This window comes from Meles meles, chromosome 2 (genome assembly GCF_922984935.1).
Source record: "Meles meles chromosome 2, mMelMel3.1 paternal haplotype, whole genome shotgun sequence".
Lineage (NCBI taxonomy): Eukaryota > Metazoa > Chordata > Mammalia > Carnivora > Mustelidae > Meles > Meles meles.
In genome coordinates this window covers 158,946,290-158,971,679 of record NC_060067.1, presented here as the reverse complement: position 1 = coordinate 158,971,679, position 25,390 = coordinate 158,946,290, and the positions used below count along the sequence as shown (strand labels likewise).

At 37.1% G+C, this 25,390-nt stretch overlaps 1 protein-coding gene across 3 annotated transcripts in view; it reads left to right on the top strand.

The window, feature by feature from the left end:
• The window catches only part of GALNTL6 (polypeptide N-acetylgalactosaminyltransferase like 6), a 1,245,596-nt gene that overhangs the window by 1,112,964 nt on the left and 107,242 nt on the right, over positions 1-25,390 (top strand). For all 3 annotated transcript variants that reach the window (XM_045998477.1, XM_045998475.1, XM_045998474.1), the window contains one exon: positions 16,409-16,526. In XM_045998477.1, the coding sequence (XP_045854433.1) occupies positions 16,409-16,526 (118 nt within the window). The remainder of the gene's footprint in view (positions 1-16,408; positions 16,527-25,390) is intronic.

The following is a 25,390-nucleotide window of genomic DNA, read 5'->3' as shown; positions in this document are numbered from 1 at the left end:
CCAATTTTAGTTTGACATAAAATGTTAGGAAATGAAAGAAAAATTGCTTTTGAGCTGCAATCAGTGCCTAAGAGAAAAAGCATATTTTGCATTCTTTACTGAGAGAAAGGGGTAATGTTTTCATAAGAAGAAACTGTCAAATGTTTATTAAATCGATGAAGCATAAAACAAGTTTTCCTGCAGTTTCATCCATGCTTGGATTTTAATAACTAACATTTATCCCTTGAATGAAAAGTTATATTTGTATCCAAAAAGAAAGGCTCCTCACTCTGCACTTGGGATTTTTAGTTCTGAATAGTCCCCATTACTGATAAAATAAGTGATTTGCACTGCCCTTTCAGATTATTATTATGTTCCTTTTGATGTTGGTGTTGATGGGAGCATAAGTGCCTGAATGAGGCAGAGGGAGCAATGAGTGGGATCCTTCCAAGAGTGGACGGCAGAGTATGAGGGAATATGGAAGCTGGTAGCCTAGAATGGAGCTGCGATGAGGAACTTAAGTGATGTGTCTTCATCAACACTGTGTGGGGATCTGAGGGCACAGCTACACCAAAATATGCCTTTTAGGAAGGGATGAAGGTCATGTTGGACGACAAGGCAGAAAACAGGAGGGCTATGGTGTCCTAAACGACTGTCATATTAATCTGGCAATGTTATGAAATCTTATCTGTGTTTTATGTAAGAGAAGCAGAGTGCCTTTGCTGAGCCCAGCTGGGTTGCTGAGCAGATGACAGTGTAGCTGCGGAGCTGGGGCCGCAGACGTCAGGGGTGAGGGGAGGTGTGTTGGGGTTTAAGCTAAAGAAAGAAAAGATGTCCTAGTCCATTTGGACTGCTGTAACAAAGTACCACAGACTGGGTGACCTGTAAACAAAAGGAATTTATGTCTCACAGTTCTGGAGGCTGGAAGTCCATCAGGCTGCCAGCATGGTCAGGTTTGGGTGAAGTCTGTCTTCCAGCTTACAGACTGCAGATTTCTCACCAAGCCCTCCCATGGTGGAAAAGGCGAGGGAGCTTTATTGGCCCTCTTTTATGAGAAATGCAAATCACCTTCATGAGGAGTCTGCCTTATGACTCTTCCCATAAATCTCACCTCCCGACACCATCACCTTGGGGATCTGGTTTCAACATGCAAATTTTGTGAGGGACACAACATTCAGACCATAACAGAAGAGTTTGGGAAACAAAGAGGAGTAAGAAGGCAGTAGAGTCTTAAGGTGTTGGATTGGCATCTGTCCCCTGTCTAGTCTGAGAGACTGCTCAGGAACCCCTGTGGAGAGCAAGGTTAATTTCAGAAGCAGAATGACTTGTGTGGTCCAGACACGTTGTGAAACTCAGCATGAGCGGTGTGGCTTTGGAGCTCAAGGACAGGGACAGGCCTAGGTCCTAGGGCAATCTTCCCCCAAGTAACCTCATTTAAGGGAACCACCAGCAGAGGATGACCATGGCTGCAGAGCAGCTTCCTCATGGATGAAGCTGAAGACAGGCGAAGTAGCAAAAAGTGACTTCACGTGCTGGAGTAGAAAAACACAGGAAGACTTGCTCCGAAGCACAGAGCTGACATCCCCAAAGGCTCCCAGAGAGCTGGGGATAACCTGGTAGGCAGACAGATGGCCCCAGAGACTTTTGGAAGACCACTATAATCTGATTATTAGCATTAACATGACCTCATTTGTCCCCTCAGGCAAGGAAAGTTTGAGCTGTTTAGATCACAGAAGGAGACAATTAATAACTGAAATGATCACTGTGGTCATGATCCTTATATGTGATATGAAGCCATGGCTAAAACCTGGGACCATTTAGAAATTAGAAATTACTGGGGCACTTGGGTGACTCAGTTAATCATCTGACTCTTGGTTTCAACTCAGGTAGTGATCTCAGAGTCATGAGAACAAGCCCAACGCCAGGCTCTGTGCTCAGAGGAAAGTCTGCTAAATATTCTCTCCTTCTACTTCTTCTACCCCACCCCTTGTTTTCTCTCTCTCTCTCTCTCTCTCTCTTAAATAAATAAATAAATAAATCTTTTTTAAAAAAAAAAAGAAATTCAAAATCAATGGATCCAATAAGAATTGCAAGACAAGTATAACTGGGAACGTAATTTTGGAGTATAAAAACCCAAAACTATACCTTGGGCCAAGACTTCAATCCCTCACACTGCTCAAAGAGAGAAATGAACAGGAAGTGACTTAAGAAGCCAATGCATTTACACTTTATTTGTCCCTAGACACTGCTGAAGAGATTTGCACTGGGGGAGACCAGGTGTATTCTGCATCTGGAGGAGTAGAGTGTCGGTGGTCCCACTATATTATTTAGTATGCACCTATTTAAGGTCCAGGATGACGAGGACATCGAGGTTGTACCCTCACAGGTGAATCCATCCACACACTCACTGCAGGAATGAGGAATGGTATTTTGGATGAATCACTCTGGTGCCCATTCTTGGAGGTCTTCCATCTGCACATACATAAGCGCATGCACGCTCACACACACACACACACACACACACACACACACACGCACACCATTTTAAGACACAGAAGGATAGTTGAGGGACCCAGGGTCTTGGTCACATAAGACTAAGACTAAAAAAATATTTAGCCATTCTCCTCTGATACCCAGTGAGACAGTGGTTGATGTAGCCTTTCAACATCCGGAGTTTTCAGTTTCATCTCCTGTTAGATCAGTCGCAACCTCTGAAGATACGGAGGCGGCAGTATTCTGAGCAACTTCACAACTACAAGCTCATTGGAACACCAAAGCAAGGCCATCACCTTCTTCCTAAGACTACATTCAGTTAAATGCCCCGTGTAATTTGTTCTGACATACACAAGATTTCCCCTTTCATCAACTCTAGAGCCTTTCACAGGGGAGTCTACTATTCTAAATATTTTTAAAAAGCAGCCAAAGTATTTTCAATTTTGTAAAACCTTTTAAACCATTACATTGTATTATATTGTGTTCAAGTTTGTGATGAAAACAAAATTATGAGTCATGGCACATACTATGATTTATAATTTTGTTTTCCTTCTCATTTTATCCAAAAAGCAGAAAAAGTCGTAATTCTGCCACCTGCTCTTGGATAACAAATTAGCCGTTATTCCTTTTCTACTACTAACCCTTTTCTAAACATTAACATTTGCATTTGTAAATCTAGAAATACTGAAACCTTTTTCTTTTCTCTTCTCTTCTTTTCTTTTCTTTTCCTTTCTTCTTTTTTTTAGGAAAGGCTTTGGCTTTCATTATGAGCAGCTCTAAAATCCAGTTATGCTTGGTAACACACCTTAGGGTGCTAGTGGAGATAACTTTAAAAAATAATACCCAAAAAAAGCCTATGTGAGACCTCAAAAATCAGAAAACTAACCAAAATCTTGTCTGTATCAAAAATTATTGTCATTACCAGCAGCTTATCAGAATTGCAAATAGGTCCTCTTTAAGAGCTTGGAATTCAAAGTGAATCATCTGTCTATGGTTGCATTTAACAAACCATCTCAGAACCTAGTGGCTTAAAACAGCAAATATATTGTTGAGACACACTGCTGAAGTTCAGAATTTGAGACTAAGCTCCACTGATTCTTCTGCTCATCTCATCCAACTTGGATGAACAGCTTGTCTTGGTTTGCCTGGGATTGTCCCCGTTTTAGCACTGAAACTCCAACATCCCAGAAACTCCGTAGTCTCAGCCAAAACAGAACAGTTGGTTGGAACAGTTGGTCACCCTATGTCTGGGATTACTTAGGTGGCAGTAGTCATCTGATGACTTACCTGGAGCTGGATGGTCTAAGATGGCCCACTTATATATCTAGTAGTTGGTGCTAATCGTCACCTGGACCATGTGTCTTCAACAGGTTACCCAGGCTTCTCCACGTGGTCGCAGGTTCCTTGAAGAAGTGGGAGAGAGGGCAAACCTCCAGTGGGGAAAGCCCACTTTTGTTGGACCACCTTTGTGTATGTTACCTAAACCAAGTCATATAGCCAAGTAAATCAATGGTAATGTACCACACAAGGACATGGATACAAAAAACCTTGATTCACTGGGAAATCATTATTGTTACAATCTAGCATAAAGTCAAATGTCACTTAATATTCATATTTAACAAATCTGAGATTGTCATTTTGTTTGTTGTGTTACTTTTCAATACATATATATGTACATATTTTTTAAGTCTGGCAGTCTCGTGCCACCTAATGGAAGAAGTAAGAAATACAACTATGCTAAGGCATAGATAAGTCACTGGTCCAGTAGGAATTCCTTTGACAGCAGAGCACAGAGAGAAAATCTCAGCTTAGTTCTGCTGGCTCTAGGCATAGGCCTGGGTGCTAAGTGTTGAACTCCTTTACTTAATTCTTTCAGCTTTTACATATCAGAACCATTTCTCCCATTATTCATACATCATCACAAGGTACATAAGTTAGGAGAAAGCAAAGCTTTCTACAATTGGAATCAAATTCCCCTCCATTTCTGCATCCTGCTCTTCCAAAGAGGACTTCTTTCTCCCAGCCCAGAACCTAATTCATTTTTTGCCCCTAGAGTGACTACCTCTTTGCAGAATGTGACAGAAAGGTCACATTCCTCCCTCACCCTTATGACCCTTGTTACACAAAAAAAGGTAAGAAAATTACATCCAAAAAGAAATTTTTATAGACAAATTGTACAAATGAATTTGTCAGTAATTATTTATTCTTTTAAAAATTCTAATTAAGTAATGAATTAATACTGAAAAGAATAAAATTGTTAGAAAAAATATTATGTTTTAATCTGCAATATCATTTTACTCAACAATTGAATTCTAGCTGAAAATAATTATATTTTAGCTGTAATTGTTCTGTAATTGTTGAGTCATGGGCCAACTAAAAATTTCTAGTTACATAATTGAAAATTATGTGGTTCAGCTCTGTGTTGATTGACTTGGCTTGATTGAGTCCAGAGGGAAATTGTGCCATTTCATTTCTCATCAAATTCACATTGCAGCCCACATGTCCAGAATACTCACAGCAGCCACTTAAAATGAATGGAAATTGAGAGCCAATTTATTTTCTGAGGCCAGATTGAAGAATTCCTTTAGATTTCTGGACCTAAGTTTTAATTGTTAGTAAATTTTAACATTAAATTTTTATGCATGTTCATCTTTCAGTGTGATGGGGTTTTTTATTATTAGACCCCCAAAAGGCACATGAGATGCACTAAAATTTGAAATAATGCTTTTTTGTCTGAAAATGTGAGAAAGCAGGCAGTAATTTATGGGAAAAGTTTATTAAAGCTCCACCATGTTTTTCACATATGGGGAAAAGAGTCAATATGTAAAATGGAGAAAAATGGGAGGCTCAGTGACCCCTCAGAATGCAGTGGGAATCACAGGGTAAGGCTACAATGCATTAAGAACTACACCCTGGTTTAGCAAAAACAACTAAATGTACACTTGGAAAAATGCACTTACAAATGAAAACATGAAGATTTTTTTTTTCTATGGGTGCCAAATAAAAAATGGTTTAGTATACTTTCATGCTATAGCCTCGTAAATTTAAAGTCAGCAAACTTTGGAATACAAAAATTGATGTAGAACAGTAAACTAGTCTACCATAGGTAAAAAGGAACGTATTGGGTGCCTGCGTGGCTCAGTTGTTTAAGCAACTGCCTTTGGCTCAAGTCATGATCCTGGAGTCCCAGGATCAAATCCCACATTGGGCTCCCTGCTCACCACGGAGTCTGCTTCTCCCTCTGACCTCTCCCCTCTCATGCTCTCTATGTCCCTCTCTCTCTCTCTTAAACAAATAAAATCCTTTTTTTTTTTTAAAAAGTGGGGGGCGGGGACATATTTACTACCTGATTCAGTGGCCTTAGCATAAAACAAAAAACTGATTTCCATTAAGTTATATTTTTATAACCTGAAAAATAAAGGATATTCAATAGGAACCTGTTGCTTCATGCTTATGTTAATTTTAAAAGATGTCCCAAGGAGGACGGGTGTTTGTTAATAGCAAAACTTAAGACCTGGTTTGTGGATATTATGAGAAATACCCATAAAGCACATTAAGGGAAAAGTCATAGGGACAGAGAACCACATTAGAACACCTATACAGTGTATTACCATTCCAAGGAAACAAAACCAGTAAGAATATTTTGGAATAAATCAGGAATGTGAAGATAAACAAATGAGAGATTGTGAAAAACAGGACCAGTGAGGAGAGTTTCAAGTAATTAGCATTATATTTATAATTGAAATCAGAGCGTATGAGAACATGCTGAAAATAATAAACCTTCCTTCTTCATTTCCTTTGAGGAGAAAATAACGTGACACATTAAAATCTTGGGATTGGGAGGGAGACAAACCATAAATGACTCTTAATCTCACAAAACAAACTGGGGGTTGCTGGGGGGAGGTGGGATTGGGAGAGGGGGAGCGGGCTATGGACATTGGGGAGGGGAGGCGAACCATAAGAGACTATGGACTCTGAAAAACAACCTGAGCGTTTTGAAGGGTCAGGGGTGGGAGGTTGGGGGAACAGGTGGTGGGTAATGGGGAGGGCACGTTTTGCATGGAGCACTGGGTGTTGTGCAAAAAGAATGAATACTGTTACGCTGAAAAAATAAATAAAATGGAGAAGAGGGCCCAGAGCAGTCTGGCTAGGGTTTGGTCAAGGAAAGAGTCTTTGTCTGTGTAAATTAGTTTTCTCCTTTGTATGTAGTGTGCATATACCACGATTTGTTCATCTGTTCATCTGATGATTAGACATTTCGTTGTATCTGAAAAAAAAAAAAAAAAAAAAAAAATCTTTTAACTTTGAAATGTGAGGAACACAGTCAACTTTCTTCTCTTGACCTCAGTGCAACATGGCACAAAGTTAATTTGTATTTGTGTGGTGAGTATGAATTTCCATCCACAAACTCAGTTGAGCATGATAGATCACAATATTACATTTTCAAACAAGATGAGACTGGGGAGGAAGACAAACCATAAGAGACTTCTCAATCTCAGGAAACAAACAAAGGGTTGTTGGAGGGGAGAGTGGAGGGAGGGATGGGGTGGCTGGATGATGGACATTGGGGAGGGTATATGTGCTATAGTGAGTGCTGTGAATTGTGTAAGACTAATGATTCACAGACCTGTATCCCTGAAACAAATAACACATTATATGTCAATTTTTAAAAAAGGGTCTTAAAAAAAAAAGAATAAACAGGAAGTATGTTTAAAAAAAAAAGAAAAAAAAAAAAACAATAAGAGGGGCACCTGGGTGGCTCAGTGAGTTAAGCCTCTACCTTCGGCTCAGTTCATGATCTCAGGGTCCTGGAATCGAGCCCTACATTGGGCTCTCTGCTCAGCGGGGAGCCTTCTTCCCTCCCTTTCTCTCTCTGCCTGCCTCTCTGCCTACTTGTGATCTCTCTCTCTGTGTCAAATGAATAAATAAAATCTTAAAAAAAAAAAAGAACAACAACAGAAACAATATTATATTTTCTGCAGAACCATGTAACTCCCATTCTGAGTCTCCTTCACAAACCTAGTAAGAGATTCATTCTCTTCTCATAAAAGCTCCCATTTTCAGGGAGGGCAATGGTTCTAGAATCTTATTCAAGCCAAATTACCAGAGTAGTCCTTCTGATCATAATTGTCAGTTCACAGGGTTGCCCCCAAGACCTCTACTGTCCAAGCCACTTGGTTCCTTCAAATCAACAGCTCTGTTCATTTCATGCAAAATAAAGTTTGTCAAGGCTGAGTCCCAGCTCAGGGGATATAACTTCCCTATGTGGCTCATACAGGAGGCCTTGCTGTCTCTGTCTCCCCCAGACTCAGTGGCTTCTAGCTCTTTCTTTCCTCTCTGGGACATCTTGCATGATCTTCTCGGGCTTCTTTGACTCCCTTAAAAATAGAAGCTCTTATCTTTAACAGCTTCTTCTTTCTAAGCCACAAAAATCATCAAGCCTGCTGTCCTGGCTTGCTCTATGCCTGAAATGAGAAGAGTTGTGGTGATTAAAGGAGAAGAACAAATACTTATTTATTTATCAACAATTTCTTGTGTTACCCCAGTATTGCCTATATATGTCGCCAGTAGGAATTTTTAGCACCCACTCTGTCTGAGCACTGTACTAGGTACTCTGCATGCATCCTCCCCTCACACTCTTCACCAGGACCAGCCTTCCTCCATTTCTTATTATTATGCTCCCTCCTACCACAGGGCCTTTGTACACCATCTCCCTTAGTGTCAAATCCATCCTTTACTACCCCCCTTTCTTTCCATTTCTTTTTTTTTTTTTAATCATTTACCCTGTGAAGCTTTTCAACAATTCCTCTCCAAATATTATTATAATTATGACATGTCTCTAATAAGCTTCATCTGTAGACTGGCATATACTAGTAATTTATGATAAAGCTGTAATTTCTCAGTAGGATTGCTATTTTTCTCTAACTTTTATTTTATCAGGTTCAAAGTCATTGGTCTTGGACTGGTATGGAACATGAGCTAAAGCTTCAGGTTAGGACACAACTTAATGTGAACTTTTAACTTCCAGTAATGAAAAAGTAAATAAATTTGCATACTTTTACTCTCTATACCAAACCAGGATATATAAGTCCAGAAATTTATGGTCAGATACATTCATACACATGTAACAATGATGTATGCACAAAGTTATTCATTGTAGACATTTCAAAAGAGCAAAATTTTGAAAATAACCTTAATATTCACCAAGTATATATATATATATACATATATATATATATATATATATATATATATATATACACACATATATAGGCACAACATAATTATGGCCAGATGTTAAAAAATAAATAGAACAAGGGTGACATGATCACTAAAATGTATAAGGTAGTTTTTAATAATTAAGTAAATTTTTTAATGAATAACAATGCATGTAACATATAGCCATTTGTATAGAAAATGAAGAAAAAAACAAGTAGTAGCTGTATCTCCTTTGATAAGCATAAAACACCTCTAAAAGGGCATCCAAGAAATAATATGGTTGTTTATGTTGAGGAAAATAGAGTGGCAATGGATAGATGTAGGAGCATGAATATTTATAAACATGTGAATATATTATCTATTTAAATAGTTAAATGAATATTTTTAAATTTTTTTAAATAAAAATTAATGGATAAATCTTCAGCCTTACACAGCTGGACAAGATGAAATAATTTGAGTTAGATTTACCCACCCACCTGAAGACATAAAATATGTGAAACAGTAATTTTCAAGACAGTCAAAGTCCAGCAGTGAAGGACAATGATCTCTGAGAGATGGGAAACAATAAAGTGAAGCCTGCAATCACCCCTGCTTCTTGACTTGAGAGTTTCTAGGTTGTGGTATGAGGAAGGGGGACCCAGGTGGGCCAGGTGGGGCTCAGAATGAGTTGATATGCAGCTGAGAATTTGGGGATAATGGGGCAGCTACAATAACAAGGGCAGAACACCATGAGAAGAGAGCTACAGATATGTACCCCTTGAGTATTCAGCAGAGTAATGGTAGGAACATGTGTGTGAAGGAACAACCCAAGACGGGGGAAAGCAAAAAAGTAAAAATCATTCAAAGGAATTAGAAAGAATAGCACCCAGAACAAACAAATCTTGGAATAGTGTCTGTTCCCACCAGCCAGACTGACAAACTTGGTGATTTGTATCACATTTAGTAGAGTACACAGAAGGCCTAGATTAAGAGTAGTGAATAATTTGCCCTAGACTAAGCATTACTACAGTCCTGCCTAATAAATTATAAGACCAAATCCCAAAAGAGTCAAACTATTTTCAAGTAATGTAACTGCATTCCAGAACAAAATGTTCAAAAGAATACCAAAATATCCAGAACCTCAAAATGTAAAACTTCTAGAACCTGATGAAAAAATGACCAGATATGCAAAGAATTACCTGTATATGACCCATAATGGGTAGATAATTCAGTTAATGAAAACTAAGACCTAAGAGTAAACAGATAAGACTTTAAAACATCGTAACTGTTCTACATGTTCAGAAAGTTAAGCAGAGGGACATTACAGTGCCTCAGTCAGTTAAGCATCTGCCTTCAGGTCAGGTCATGATCCAGGGTCCTGGGATCAAACCCCACATCAGGCTCCCTGCTCAGCAGAGAGCCTGCTTCTCTCTCTCCCTCTGCTGCTTCCCCTGCTTGTGTTCTCCCTTGCACTCTCTCTCTCTCTGTCAAGTAAATAAGTAAAATCTCTTTTAAAAAGGATGAAAGTTAAGCAGAGACATAAAAACTATAAAAAGAGCAAAATAAAATCGTAAAGGTGAACAAAATAAGTGTCAGATTAAAAATGCTTTAGATGGGGGCGCCTGGGTGGCTCAGCGGGTTAAAGCCTCTGCCTTCAGCTCAGGTCATGATCCCAGGGTCCTGGGATCGAGCCCCGCATCGGGCTCTCTGCTTGGCTGGGAGCCTGCTTCCTCCTCTCTCTCTGCCTGCCTCTCTGCCTACTTGTACTCTCTATCTGTCAAATAAATAAATCTTTAAAAAAAAAATGCTTTAGATGGAGATATCAGCAGATTAGATGTTACCAAAAAAAAAAAAAAAGTTAACTAGAAGATAAAACATCCAAAATGAAACACAAAAAGAGAAGTTATGGAAACAAAGTATATAATTGGAGTTTCTAGAAGTTATGAACAAAAGGTAGGAACAAAAAGAATACTGGAAGAGGGGAACCTAGGTGGCTCAGTGGTTTAGGCATCTGCCTTCAGCTCAGATCATGGTCTGAGGGTCCTGGGATTGAGCCCTACATCAGGTTCCCTGCTTAGTGGGGAGCCTGTTTCTCTGTCTTCCTCTGCCACGCTCCCCACTGCTTGTACTCTTTCTCTCTCTCTGTCAAGTAAATAAATAAAATCCTTTACTTAAAAAAGTACTGAAAGAAATAATGCCCAAGAATTGTCCAGATTTCATGAAAACTATATATACAGATCCAAGAAACTCAAGTAATCCCAAGCATAAGTATACCAAGAAAACTATATAGCATGTGTCATGTCCTAAATAATATTTCAAATCCAGGACATAGAAAAGATCTTAAGAAACCGGAGTGGGGGAGAAAACTCAGTATGGACAGAAAAGCAAAGATAAAAATAACACATTTTCTATGGAAAACAATGCAAATGAGAAAAAGAGTAAGCAAAATCTTTAGAGGATTGAAAAAAAAAGCTGTTAACCTAGTATTCTATAGTCAACAAAAATGTACTTAAAAATGTAGATGACAAGATGACTACATCTTTAAAAATGTAGATAAATGCAAAAGATCAAATTCCCACTACCAGAAATGGTAAAGGAAGTCCTCTAGTCAGAAAGATGGAAGGATGGAAATCTAGGTCTACACAAAAGAATTAAGGAAACAAAAGCAATGTTCATAATATAATTTCATATATATGAAATTTTATTTTTAAATCTTTTTAAAGGATAATTGACTGCTTAAACAAAAATAATAATAATATAATCTGGGATTTATAACACATGGAACCATAAGACAACAAAGTACAAAGGTTGGGGGAAGAAAAATGAAAGCATTCTATCAAAAGGTTTTATAATATATGTGCAGTGATACAATATACTGGAAGATAAACCGTGATCAAAAATAAACATGTATGAGCCTGGGTGGCTCAGTGGGTTAAAGCCCCTGCCTTTGGCTCAGGTCATGATCCCAGGGTCCTGGTATCAAGCCCCACATAGGGCTCTCTGCTCAGCGGGGAGCCTGCTTCCCTTTCTCTCTCTCTCCCTGTCTCTCTGCCTACTTGTGATCTCTGTCTGTCAAATAAATAAAATGAAATCTTAAAAAAAAAAAGCACACATATGATATAAACCCTAAAGCAACCACTTAAATAAAAAAACAAGGAGTCTTTGTTAAGTCAAAAAGGACATTAAATGGAATCACGAACAATAGTCAATGAATCAAAAGATGGAAAAAGAAAAATAAATGGGACAAATAGGGGGCACCTGGGTGGGTTAGTCAGTTAAGCATCTCCCTTTGGCTCATATCATGATCCCAGGGTCCTGGGACTAAACCCCACATCCGGCTCCCTGCTCAGTGGGAAGTCTGCTTCTCCTCTCCCCGACCTCATGCCCACTCTCTCTCTCTCTCTCAAATAAATAAATAAAATCTTTTTTAAAAAATAAAAAAAGGGACAAATAAAAAACAAACAAGATAGATTAAAGTTTAACCACATGAATAATCATATTAAAAGTAAGTGATCTAAATAACCCAATTAAAAGGCAGAGATTATAAATTAGCAATGTGCAAGTATATGCTGCCAACAAGAAAACCACTTTAAAGACAAAAATAGTTTTTAAAATAAAGTAAAAAAATTTAAAAAGTCATAAATGTTAGTGTTTAAATAGTACAAATCCAAAGAAAGCTGAGGTGATAAACCAAAGAATATTACCAGAGATGACAAAAGTCACTTCATAACAAGAATAAGGCTAATTCATCAAGAGCACATAAACATACTAGACATATATGTACTTATTAGCAGAGCTACAAAATGCATGAAGCAAAAACTCATAGAATAGCACAGAGAAATAAACAAATTCAGAATTATAGTCCTACATTACAATATCCCTCTCTCTAATTAATAGAACAAGGAAACTGAACATTAATAAAAATATAGAGGACTTGAAAAGTACTATCAACCAAATTTATCTAATAAATATTTATAGACCACTCCACTTAAAAGGAACAGAATACACATTTTTGTCAAGCATAGACGGAACATTTACCAAGATAGGCCATATTCTGAGCCATTAAAAAGTCATAATAAATTTTAAAGGATTCAAGTCATAGGGAGTATATTTTCTGAGCACAGTGAAATTAAATTAGAATCAGTAACCAAAAAAAATCTCAAAAAAAAAAAAATTCCTAAATAGGGGCACCTGTGTGGTTCAGTAGGTTAAACATCTCCCTTGACTCAGGACATAATCCCAGGATCCTGGGATTGAGTCCTGCATCTGGCTCCCCTCTCAGCAGAGAACCAGCTTCTTCCTCTCCCTCTGCTACTCCCCTTCTTTGTGCTTTCTCTCTCTGTCAAATAAATAAATAAAATCTTTAAAAAAAAAAAAACTTAAAAAAAAATAAAAATGAAAATAAATAAAAAATCCCTAAATATTTGGAAACTAAATTGCACATGTCTAAATACCTAATGGATCAAAGAAAGAAAACAAAAGAGAAGTTAGGAAGTATTTTGAACATAATGAAAATGAGAACACTGCATATCATTTTTTGTGGGATTCTGCTTAGGAAAGATTTATAGTACTAAATACCTATATTAGAAAAAACTCTTAAATCATTGATCTTGGCTTCTACCTTAAGTAATGAGAAAAAGAAGAGCTAATTAAACACAAAGTTAGTAGAAGATTAAAACAATAAAAACTAAAGAGAAATCAATGAACTATAAGTGAAAAGAACAGAGAAAAATCAATGAAACCAAAAGCTAGTTCTTTAACCAGATCAATAAAATCGGTAAACCTCTAGCCAGACTGACAAGGAAAATGAGAGAAGTTACAGAAATATGCACAGCATCATTAATCGTCATGGAACCACAAAATAAAACCACTCTGAGATACCATTATATCCCTATCATAATGACTAAACTTCAAAAGACTGCCCATATCAAATATTGATGAGAACGTGTAGCAGCTGGAACTCAAACACTACTATTGGGAATAAAAAATGGCACAACCACTTTGAAAAAGAGTTCGACCATTTCTTTGAAAATTAAGCATATACCCATCATATGATCTAGTCTTTCCATTCCTAGGCATTTCCTCAAGAGAGAAGTGAAAGCACATGTCCACACAAAGACTAGGAAACAAAATTCACAGCAGCTTTGTTTATAACAGCTCAAAACTGGACACAATCCAAATGTCCACCAATATGTGAGCGGATAATCAAACTGTGATATTGTCATTCAAATGGAATACTACTCGGCAATAAAAAAGGATGAACTATTAGTAAATGCAAAACATAGATGAAGCTAAAAATAATTATACCGAATAAAAGAAGCCAGACCTGGAAAAAGAAAACAAATCATATTATGTTTATATAGAATTCTGGAAACTCAAGCTAATATACAGTAACAGCAGATTAGTAACCTAGACAAAGGGAATGAGGTCAGAAGAGAGAGATTACAAGAAAACTTGGGGGGATGGCAAATATGTTCCTAGTCTTGATTATGGTGATACCCGCACAGCAGTATACCTATATAAGTCAAGATTCATCAAATTGTATACTTAAAATATATGCAATCCATTGTATGTCAACTGTACCTCAATTAAGCTGTTTAAAAGATTAATGGACAAATATGAGGAAATACATATATAAATGAAAAGTTGGTTCCTTACCAGTCACTCACATTAATCAAGATAGGAAACATTAATTTATTTGGAGCTTGGAAAAAACATCAATGAAGATAAAAAGATCTATTTGAATTCATTTTATTATATCTAAAACTAACCTAGAACACTACACAGTTTTTTTCTTAAACTCATTAAGAAAACACGATACTGTATTTCCAACAAATTACATACAATACATATATGCAAACAAAAAAATCAATTTAAGTCTTTCTCTTGCTATTATCTATAATTTGAGATCTATGATAATTCTAGTTTTGAGATTTATTTGGCACAGCATAAATTTTAATGCATTTTAATCTCAGATTTTCTATGACCAAATGAGATTGCACTTGTATGACTTACGGTCTTTCCATTTGCGGCTCAGTTTGAACAGAATCAAGAAGTTCTGATCCCTTATTGCCCAAACTCTAAGGAAACAGAGGTTACACTATGGTAGTGTGTTCATGGGGGAACAGCACCGAATCCATGTTACAGTCCTAATTTGTTCCAGCTACGGTTGTAATTCTGCTCTGAAATTCAGTGTGTGGAAAATGGAAAAAGACTGGGCTGCTGGAGAGGGGGATAAAGTCGGTTACATTTGATTCTAGGATTTTTATTTCAAACAAAATAAAAAAAATAACATGAGACACTTCAGGTTATTTTTTTAATCCTACTCACTTTCACAGGTGGTATAATAATCCCCTTTCCTGCCTTGCAATCTTTCCATCTACACAGAGTCTATGCATTAAAAAGTACTCTTAAATGGAAGTAATTAGACCAAGTACCATTTTAATATACAAAGTATTTGAAATATATAACACACAAAGAAATCCAGGCTTATGCTGTTCAAGTGCCTCATAAAACATTACCCAGAGCAAGTCTTTAGTTGATCTGTAGATTGGCATGTCTAATATGTTTATAGATATTTGAAAATGTGTGTATTTAACACTTAATGCCTTGTATTTTTATTTATAAATATCCTTTACTTCAAAAGTTTTTCAAAACGATCATAAAAACTATGTTGGAAATGTGTGTTTTTATACATTTCTTTGTCTGCATAAACGCATTCTGTAATTGTTTTATATCTGCCTTTAAGTATTTGTCTCTCCTTAACCCCCAAACACTGAAACAGAAACATGTCGCGGTAAAGAGCTCAAAGGCTTAGAAATCAGAGGATCTGGTCCAGCCCCAGGACCATCGCTAGCTCCAGTCCACTGGTCGTTAACTCCCTCTGCCTGTTTCTTCAAACAGTACATAGGAATGATATTCCCAGGGTTGTAGTGAGGATGATTCAAAAGAACTGAGTAAAACTTTTAGCCAAGAGCCCAGCACATTTTGAGTGCTCAAAAAACCTAGAGGTACCTTTAAACTACAAAAATTTTAGGACAGGGTCCAGTGATTATAAATTATCTCATTATGCAGCAATGGAAATACAGTGTGTCCTAACAGGAATGGAATACTTGAAATCTATTATTTGACCAAATGGAATATTTCTTAGAAAGGCAGAGAAAGCCTAAAGAGGATAATATAATTACAGAGAAAAGGCCTAGCTTAAATTCCACCTTCGGCATTGTAATCTAAATAACCAATTTTGGTTGGTTATTTTTTTCTACTGACCATCTCATGGTCTGTAAAATGGACATGACCTGTGTGTGGGAAGTTCTTGGTGAATCCATACTGAGAGATGAAATCAAAGATACTGCCTGTAAGAGTGTTTTCTATGCTTTAATTCTGTCTGATAGTACAAGATTCCTTTCACTTAAGGAGAAGTCATAAAATTGAGTGACGTCTCCATAGATCAGTCACTAGCAGTCAAGTATTTCTCTCTAATGACAAATACATGCAGCGAGCGTGACTCTACTGGGCATGAATTGCATTAGAAACTGAAATGTGAAGTTAAAAGTTCATGAGGATTCCAAGGGCAGCAAGAGACCCAATCAGAACCCTATACCCACCTACAGAAAACCAGTGCTGAAAAACGTCATAGTGTTGACCACTGAAACATATCTTGAGGTTTGCTTTTACTTTTATTTTTTTCCAAGCAAATGTCCATAGTCCTCTAAAGACGATTTTGTCCATTTCACAGGTCTCCTGTTATGGCCGGAGGTCTCTTCGCCGTGGATCGAAAATGGTTTTGGGAGTTGGGTGGCTATGATCCAGGTTTAGAAATCTGGGGAGGAGAACAATATGAAATCTCTTTTAAGGTAAGTTACCGAGACCCTCTCCACACAATGTCTACATAATTTTGATGATTCCCGTAGAGTTGTCATCGTGCTGTGTCGTGACCTATGTTGTAAGATGACAACAAAAATAGATATGTCACCTTTCCAGGTAAGATTTTGGATCAGAGAAGCTGCTTGCTTCTGATGTTCCAGTGAGGTGTAGCCATGCCATAAAGAAATGCATTAAAGAAATAACTCAAAATCCCATTTGCAGGCAGAAAACTTGGTGTGCCCACAAAGCTGTTGTTCCACAGACAAAACACTCCTTCCACAGCACTTAGAACATTTAGAGAAAAGAATGAAGACAAAAGAAATTGGGTTACTGGAGTTTTCACCCTTTGTATTTATTTTCGAAATAATGGTTCATATTTTGATCTTAACCAGTTATTCCAAAATTTTAATAACAGAAGAGTAACAAAATATGAATAAAAAATTAAGGCTATTTTTCATATAATTCCATAATATGTGAATTTTTTACCTCTTTTCACCTGAAGTTGCCCAGGTCTCTACTTGCTTTGATCATAAATACTCAGCAAAATTATACACTTTATTACATATATGTACATACATAGGATAGAATTCAAATTTCAGGGTTTATGAATGAAAGGAATTCACCAACATGTGAAGACCAGACAAGCAAAGCAAAATAAACTGTGTGAATGGTTTTACTCCAAACCTCCAAGATGGTTTTTTTTTTGAAAATGCAGTCTCTGAAGGAAAAGAAATTCATTCTCTCTTTTTCTTTATCATTGTCATTATTTATATAGAAGATGGATTGATGTCATAAGATTTATCATAAGAAATCTCTTCCTAAATAAATCATTTTTTCCTAATTACTTCCATTATAAAATCAAAACAATTCTTGCTGAGGAAAAAAAAAATGTAACCTTAATATAGTAACAAACTTAAGGATCCAACTAAACTCTTCGAATTTATGCGTAGAAAGAAAATGATAAAGCTGATCTTCATAAAACTGTAACAGTTATATTCAATATGTTGACAAAAATGTTATGTTGTCCTCACAGTGTCAAAAATAAATATCTTTAAGGAAAAACTCAGGAGGCATGATTGCAGGCTTTAGGCCATCTAGAAGTTTCCATCTCACTCTGCAGGCAGTAGTCCTTGAAATACCATTTAGTAAATTCATGCTCTTTTCACCATCGTTCAAACACATCTAATCTCACATCTAAAGTACTTCTTTAAAAACTTTTTGTGGATATGTGGTTTTTAAATCCTTAAATTTACCAATTTTGTTCGCTTGTTTCTCTGTGCTAGTAATAGTTTCACATTTATCACAATGTATACAATAGAAGATAGTTTAATCGTAGTAACAATGACAAAACTACATTTACTTACTGGTATGTGCCAGATGCTGAGCTAAAGACCTTATACAGATTATCTAATTCCATTTAAAGACACGATTCTAAGAGATAGGTATTATTCCATTTTATAAGTGAATATACTGAGACTCAACATTTTAAAGACTCTACATTAAAAATTGTTTTAAACTTTAAAGATTATGTAAATTATTTAATGCTGCTTTGGGGATTAAAAAAATGCTCTATTTCTGCTTAACTGCAGAGAACACAGAACTAATACTACCAGTACCATTCTAGAGTTCATTGTGAACACTTTGATCTCTATATAAAATTTCCTCTCATTGAAAAGGCAAGGATCTTCCTTGCAGCCAATAACATAAGAAAAAACAGAAGAGAGAAAGAGCTCTGGCAAAATAACACTGATTATCAAACATGGCTCAAAGCTAGGGGTAAAGTTTGCAATAAATGCCTTCAAACGGGAAAAACCGAGAATAAGCTTTGACCCCAGCATTAAGGGGGAAAATGACATTGCTATATCTTCAGAATTCAAGAAATACTTTTTACTTTTTGCTGTTCAGTATTTCTGTCTCTTAAATACTGTTAATTCACAGGTTCCTTTTTATTTTATTATTTGACAGTGAGAAAGTAAGAGAGAGCATGAGAGGGGAGAAGGTCAGAGGGAGAAGCAGACTCCCCAATGTGGGACTTGATCCCAGGACTCCAAGATCATAACCTGAGCTGAAGGCAGTTGCTTAACCAATTGAGCTACCCAGGCACCCAAATTCCTTAAGTTTAAGATGTTATTAAGAATATTTCTATTAAGTGGGAGATACCTGGCTTTGAGTAAGGAGCTGGATGATGGATAAAATTGCTATGGAAAGTCTGGAGGACTTGCCCAATATACATTTGCATTCTAAATCACAAAAGCATTTCTTAAACAAACATAGACGTGCATCTCTCATTTCTGTGTCACTTGTAGTTATCACATCTCTTCTGGGTGACCTGAGATTTTATTATCCCATTTCCTATTTTTCAGTTACCTGTCATCCTGAAGGATGTAATTGGAATACAGCCCTGTCGTCTTTGTCTAGAAACCATGGCAACAGCGCTGGAAGTTCAGGACTAAATTGCCCCAGGTTGTTTGGGTGGAATGACAGATTCTTTGCCAACAGCTCTTTCTTACAGGGTCCCATCTCAGACATATCCCCTCATTCTTCTTGCTATTGCGTGATGACCTTAGGGTTACTGTCCCTCCCTATTAGTATTTGTAACATGACAGGGACAAACTTAAACAGGCTTTGGTAGAATTTGCATTGAAGCAAGAAGAATTTTCTCCGTGTAAAAGGAACCAGAAGAATTGTACACACCTCGTTCTGTGAAATGGTATTAAAAAGAAAAGAAAACTCAAACATCTGAATTCTGGGATATAGTCCATAAATTATGATTAATTTTCAGGGCAAAGCACTGTACGATATACACTAGCTGGCGCTTGAGAGATTCAGGAAATATGTATGGATAACCAAGAGTTTACAAGTCTATTTCCACCATAATATAGAAAATGTTTTAAGTGTTGAACTTAAAATCTCCAGTTCAAAAGAATTCTCTCTATGGTTAATATCAGGCCTCGTTCCTTGCTGTTGACTCTTTAATCATAGAATCATTTTACCACAGTTTACGACAAGGTTCCATCTCTAAATAAACTACTTCTAGAAAATTCTGTTTTACATTAAGGGCTTAGTTTTTGGTCAAACATTTTTTGGTTAAGAGTGCTTCTCAATTTTTTTTCTCTGTAAATCTCTTTCCTTTTTCTAACATCTGACTAGATGAGTAGATTTTTGTGCCATAACATAAAAGCCAATGCAAGTGTAATTTTCAGGAGGCGGTTGAGGGAAAGAGCTCTCTAGATAAATGATCTGTGTTCCCAATCTTCAGTCTCTTTCAGGATGAATCTGAACTCCTACATGACCAAAATTATCCAGCTACATTTCAAATGCTTCTGGCTTAGCCAGCTGCTAGGGAGGAGAAAGCAGCATTCAGTCAGTCGTTCAACAAGCTTTTATTGAGCATCTAATTTATTCCAGGCCTTGTTCCAGGTACTCAGTTTGGAATGGCACCTGGAAACAAGGAGGAAACCAAAACAGACTGCACAGTGTGGCATAAAAGAGATAACCCACACCCTTAAATGTTGTCTACCATTTAACGTATTGAAATAATTAAACCATTATGAGTCTCTGACTTTTCTGAGTGCCTTTTTACATCCATTCCCCAAAAATAAAATTCCAATTGTTAGCATTTTCAAAAGATCTGTCCTTTAATGGCAGAAGACTCTTTCTGGAAAATAAAAAGGAGCAATACACACTAATCAGGCACCCACAAGAAATTTAGGAGGAAGCCCAGGGACCTCATCTCATCACATTATCTGGCACGAGATATAAAGCTTAGACCCAGGTGGAAGAGCATTAACTTTGGTCTGTGCTGCCCTTTCTACCCTTAGGAGCTTATCAACATGGTTCCTCATTGATTCAGCATTTCTTGGGTCATCTGTAGTCAGGAAAGTGCCCTTGACCACTAGTTTCAGCTGTGCAGAAACGTGCCGGGTGAGATGATCAGGCTATCCTATGTTCTAGAATGAATCTGACAAACCTGGGAGCCCCTGAGCCTACTTCAAAACCACTCTTGAAGGGGTAACATACGACCCAATCACCTTTGTTCTGTGCGGTCATCCTTCCCATGTGTTGAGTTTAAGATCCAGACATTTGAGGATATTTTGCATCTCACAACCGTTTAGTTCTATCCAGTCATTAATTTACTCAACGGACACTTATTTATTAATTACAACGTGCCAAATCTGGGCTAAGCTCTTGAGATACAAAGATAAATGTGAGAAGATTCTCGCTTTGGTGGAGTTCACCTTCCAGTGGCAGCCAAGAGAGTCAATTCACTGCAATTACTCATCGTTAGTATTGTTTGGAATATATTTTATTTCCATATCACAGTAATAATTCAGGACATATGCAATAACCTGTTCGCTAACCTTCCTTGCTGAATTCTTTCTTCTCTTTCAACCTATATCCACATTCATTTATTCCCTGAGTTGCTTTATTTTCCTCTCTAAAAATTCAGCTCCTCCTAATTACCAACAAATCAAATGAAGGTACTGAATCAGAAACCATGAGACTTTGCATCAATTATCTGCTTCACCTCTCTGAATCTACACAGCAACCAGCTTCGTGTTTTTCTGTTCTTTCCAGAGATAGAAACTCATACTTCTATTTCTATTCCCATTTATTGCAGACATTTTAACTAATCAGTCAGACTTTGTTCCTGAGAAAATTTTTTTACAAATTTTTACAAATATTAATCAACAATCTTCACCGTGAGTCTGTGTACCATGCAAGTTAGACTCTGCAGAAATAAGGCCAAAAGGAAGCCCAGGAGAAGTCCTTGGATCAAGTACAACTGAGATGAGTATTTCATACATTAAAAATAAACATCAGTTGAGGCGCCTGGGTGGCTCAGTGGGTTAAAGCCTCTGCCTTCAGCTCAGGTCATGATCCCAGGATCCTGGGATCGAGTCCCGCATCGGGCTCTCTGCTCAGCAGGGAGCCTGCTTCCTCCCTTCTCTCTCTCTGCCTCTCTCTCTCTCTGCCTACTTGTGATCTCTGTCTGTCAAATAAATAAATAAAATCTTTTAAAAAATAAATAAATAAACATCAGTTAAGGCAGGAAAGCACAAAAAGCTGCATTAAAAGTTCCCTCTAAAGTAAAACATATAAATGTGCATTTATTCACCACCCTTCTAATGCATGAGAGGCCAAAGCTCTTCCTTCTGCATGTGGGTCCATAGACTGGAGTAAAAGCAGAGGTGCAAGAACCATGCCCATCCTGCATTTGCTGTGGTTCCAGTTTGGTTTCCTTTCAGTGGAATGAGAACATAAAGACAGTTGGAAACTGTCCTAATATGGCAACAGAATCTTTTAAATTTTTTCATGATTTTGCTCAATCTTTTATTGTTACTCTGTCCATACCAAATTTGACAACAGTTTTTTTTTAAATAACGACTCAATCCTCCCAAACTCCTCAAATTCGTTTTGGCATGAACAACAATTCTTTCTGTTTGCATAGCCATAGTTCGTCAGTTTAAGTGGTATTTAATTAAATTATATAATTACAATTTTTTTGAGCTAGCATAATTACATTTGGGAACAAAGGCATCGCCTTTGAGGTAAGCTTGTAACTTCACTACTGGGAGCAATAGAGTCCAGGTGTCTTCAATGTAACCTATATTTAGTGCAGGTTTGTCATAGTATGAACACCATTCAATACCCTTGCAGAAGGCACAAAGTGGTGGTTAATACATAGAATCGACTGAACAGAGATTCAGTCCTTGCTGTCAAAAACTTTCAATCTAATAAGAGAAAAGCTCATGCAGCAAAGGCTGGCTGTTGCTACCTGTGCACAGAGGAGACTTGCTGACTTATTCAGCTCAGGTCTGAGTTGAGGCTCTTCTTTCCAGTGCTCACCCCCACCAGATGCCCCAGTGTCCTGACCTAAAGATGACCAGTGTCTTACAGTGATGAGTTCTTGCCCTCTGCACCCTGCTCTTACAGACCAGTGCCCTCTCTTGTTTTTTCTTGTCATTTCCTTTCCCTCCCCCAGACCTAGTCTTGTGTAATCTCTGTAAAGTGATTCCCCCCCACAAAAAAAATTAGTCCTAAAATAAGCCTCTGGGGTTTCTTTGAATCTTTGTTTCTACTTTGGTGTGGCTAGAGAAGAAAATGCTCCTGGAGTAAAAAGAGAAAATGGAAAACACATTGAGCGTAACAAGACGAGTACTTCAAGTTATAATCCTGCCACACACAAATAAATACATACATTTTAAAGTAAATACAATATGTCTGAGATTTTAAAAGACAGCATGCTGGGGGTTTGGAAAGGGTGGTTTTAATCTCTTTGTGACCTGTACAATCTTTACATGACGCTACCTGTGTTGCAAAATTCTGGGCATTCTATTCTTCCTGTGGTGACTGTAACTAGTACTTCATCCCTTAACAAGAAAAAGTAATGAGTTAACACTTACAGGTCATTGAATTTAATTTCTTATGGTATTCAACACTAATGCAAAGTAAAAATATAAGTTTTATTTCATAATTGCAAAAATAGACCATTGTCTAGTTAATATCAAGCAAGGATTAGAATTCAGGTTTGCTCTCAAAACCATTAGCCTAATTTCTCCTAGTTAGAAAAATAAAAGATTGTATGCCACTGGTTTAAAAAAAAAAAAAAGTGGCTACTGCCACTCTCTGAAACCACTTGAAAAAGTTAATGCAGTTTCTTCCTATCGGATTTTGATTAAATATGAAGGCTGACAACTCTTATTATGATCTAATATAAAATTTAATTTTTATTATACTCAAAATGCAATGGTTATTCATTAAGAATTGAATATACACAATAGGGATTAATCATTGAGTATAAAACATTCAGTTCTTTACTCAAACAAGATAACAGCGACTACTAATTTAGAATTGTTTCAGCTCAGGAAACCATATATTCAAGAGTTTAACCTTATTACAGAGCTTCTCAAATAAACATGAATTTTATTTATTTGTGTTTAGAAAATCAAAATTAATAGCCCTACAAAATTAGCTAAATTTTAAAGTTTCCCTACGTGGTATATACCTATCAAAAAAAAAAAAGTGTAAGTAAATGTATACTTCAACAATTGAATGCTCTACAATTACAAAAGATTTACAGCTTTAAGATAAAAAAAAAGATCTTCTTTTCAAGATCACTCAAAAAAGGAGAACAAGAAGCAAAAACAAAATACTAACTTTTTTTTTTAATATTTTATTTATTTGACAGAGAGAAATCACAACTAGGCAGAGAGGCAGGCAGAGAAAGAGGAGGAAGCAGGCTCCCCGTGGAGCAGAGAGCCTGATGTGGGGCTCGATCCCAGGACCCTGAGATCATGACCTGAGCCGAAGGCAGAGGCTTTAACCCACTGAGCCACCCAGGCGCCCCACAAAATACTAACTTTATCCTTGACAAATTATCAGATATCTTACCCCTCACCACAGTGTATGAAAAAGATTATCATAAGCAGTCAAAGTGTTTTATCTGATGATAAAACAAGAAAATGGGAAGATGGAATGACTGAAAGCTACAAATTTCACTTGAAGGCAGCAGATCTCAATTTCCCAAAGTAATTGGCACAACCTCACAGGGGAAACCTACAACACATGATAGAAACAAAGGCAAGAGGTATGGTTGCTGGTGGCCAGGGCTTCCCTTGGTGGAATCTGGCCTAGAAGAGAAGCTGCAAATGGGAGGCAGGGGACAGTTCTAAAAGAGGTATTCGATAGGCAAGCCCTATTTGCAGGAAGCAGGCTGTTACTGAGGCAGAATGGAGGGAAGATCCAGATAGGAAGAACAGCCTTGCAGCAGTCAGGTTCTGCTGGATATAGACAAATAGAGGCTAACCTAGTTCACTCACACACAAATTTTGTGTCATGAAGTGAACACCTGCTCTAATTGGTAAGACTTCTTCCAAACTGAGAGTTTTAGAAGGGAGGGAGATGGAGAGATGGGTTAGCCCAGTGTTGAATACTAAGGCAGACAGGCACGTACTGCATGGAGCACTGGGTGTTATATGCAAACAATGAATGATGGAGCCCTACACCAAAAACTAATGATGTACTGTATGGTGACTAATACAACATAGTAAAAATAAATAAATAAATAAGAGTTCTTCCTAGTCAAAGATGAACAATAATTTTTAAAGAAATGTCACAGGGGTACCTGGGTGGCTCAGTCAGTTAAGCCGCTGGCTTTGGCTCAGGTAATGAGCCCAGGGTCCTGGGATCGATCCTCACATTCTCAACAGGAAGCCTATTTCTCCTCCCCCTTCCCTACTGCTGCCCCTGTTTGTGCTTTCTCTCTCTCTCTGCCAAATAAATAAATAAAACCTTTAAAAAAAAAAAAAGAGCACATGCAAATATTATAAGAAAAAAAAAAGGACCAGGAAAAATGAAAAAGATCATCAAAATAATGTTCTATACACTGTTATAAAATTTTTTAAAATGTTAAGGATGTCATTGATTTTGCAAAACAATATTAAATGCTGAACTTTGTGAGAGTAGGCAAAATATCAAAAGGTAAGAGAAAGAGATAAAAAGAAAAAGTAGCAGCAGTCGGGATAAAATGAAAAAGAAAAAGAAAACCATCACCAAAAGGAAGGTCATACTGAAACCAACACAAAGGAAGGGAATATGCTGAAAACATAGATGGATATGGAGGACAGAGTTGAGAAAAAAGGAATAAAATGAATTAAAATCAATAAAGGTAAAAAGTAATGAACAGAAATATATGGAAGGTGAAGGAGCTCATCTTCATTTTTGTCTGCAGTAGTTTTTAGGAAAAATGTTCAAATTAGAATACTGTAATTAAAAACCTAAGAGATACAGCTAAAGCAGTGATCAGGAGAAAAATTAGATTCTTAAGTTCTTGTAGCAACATAAAAAGAAA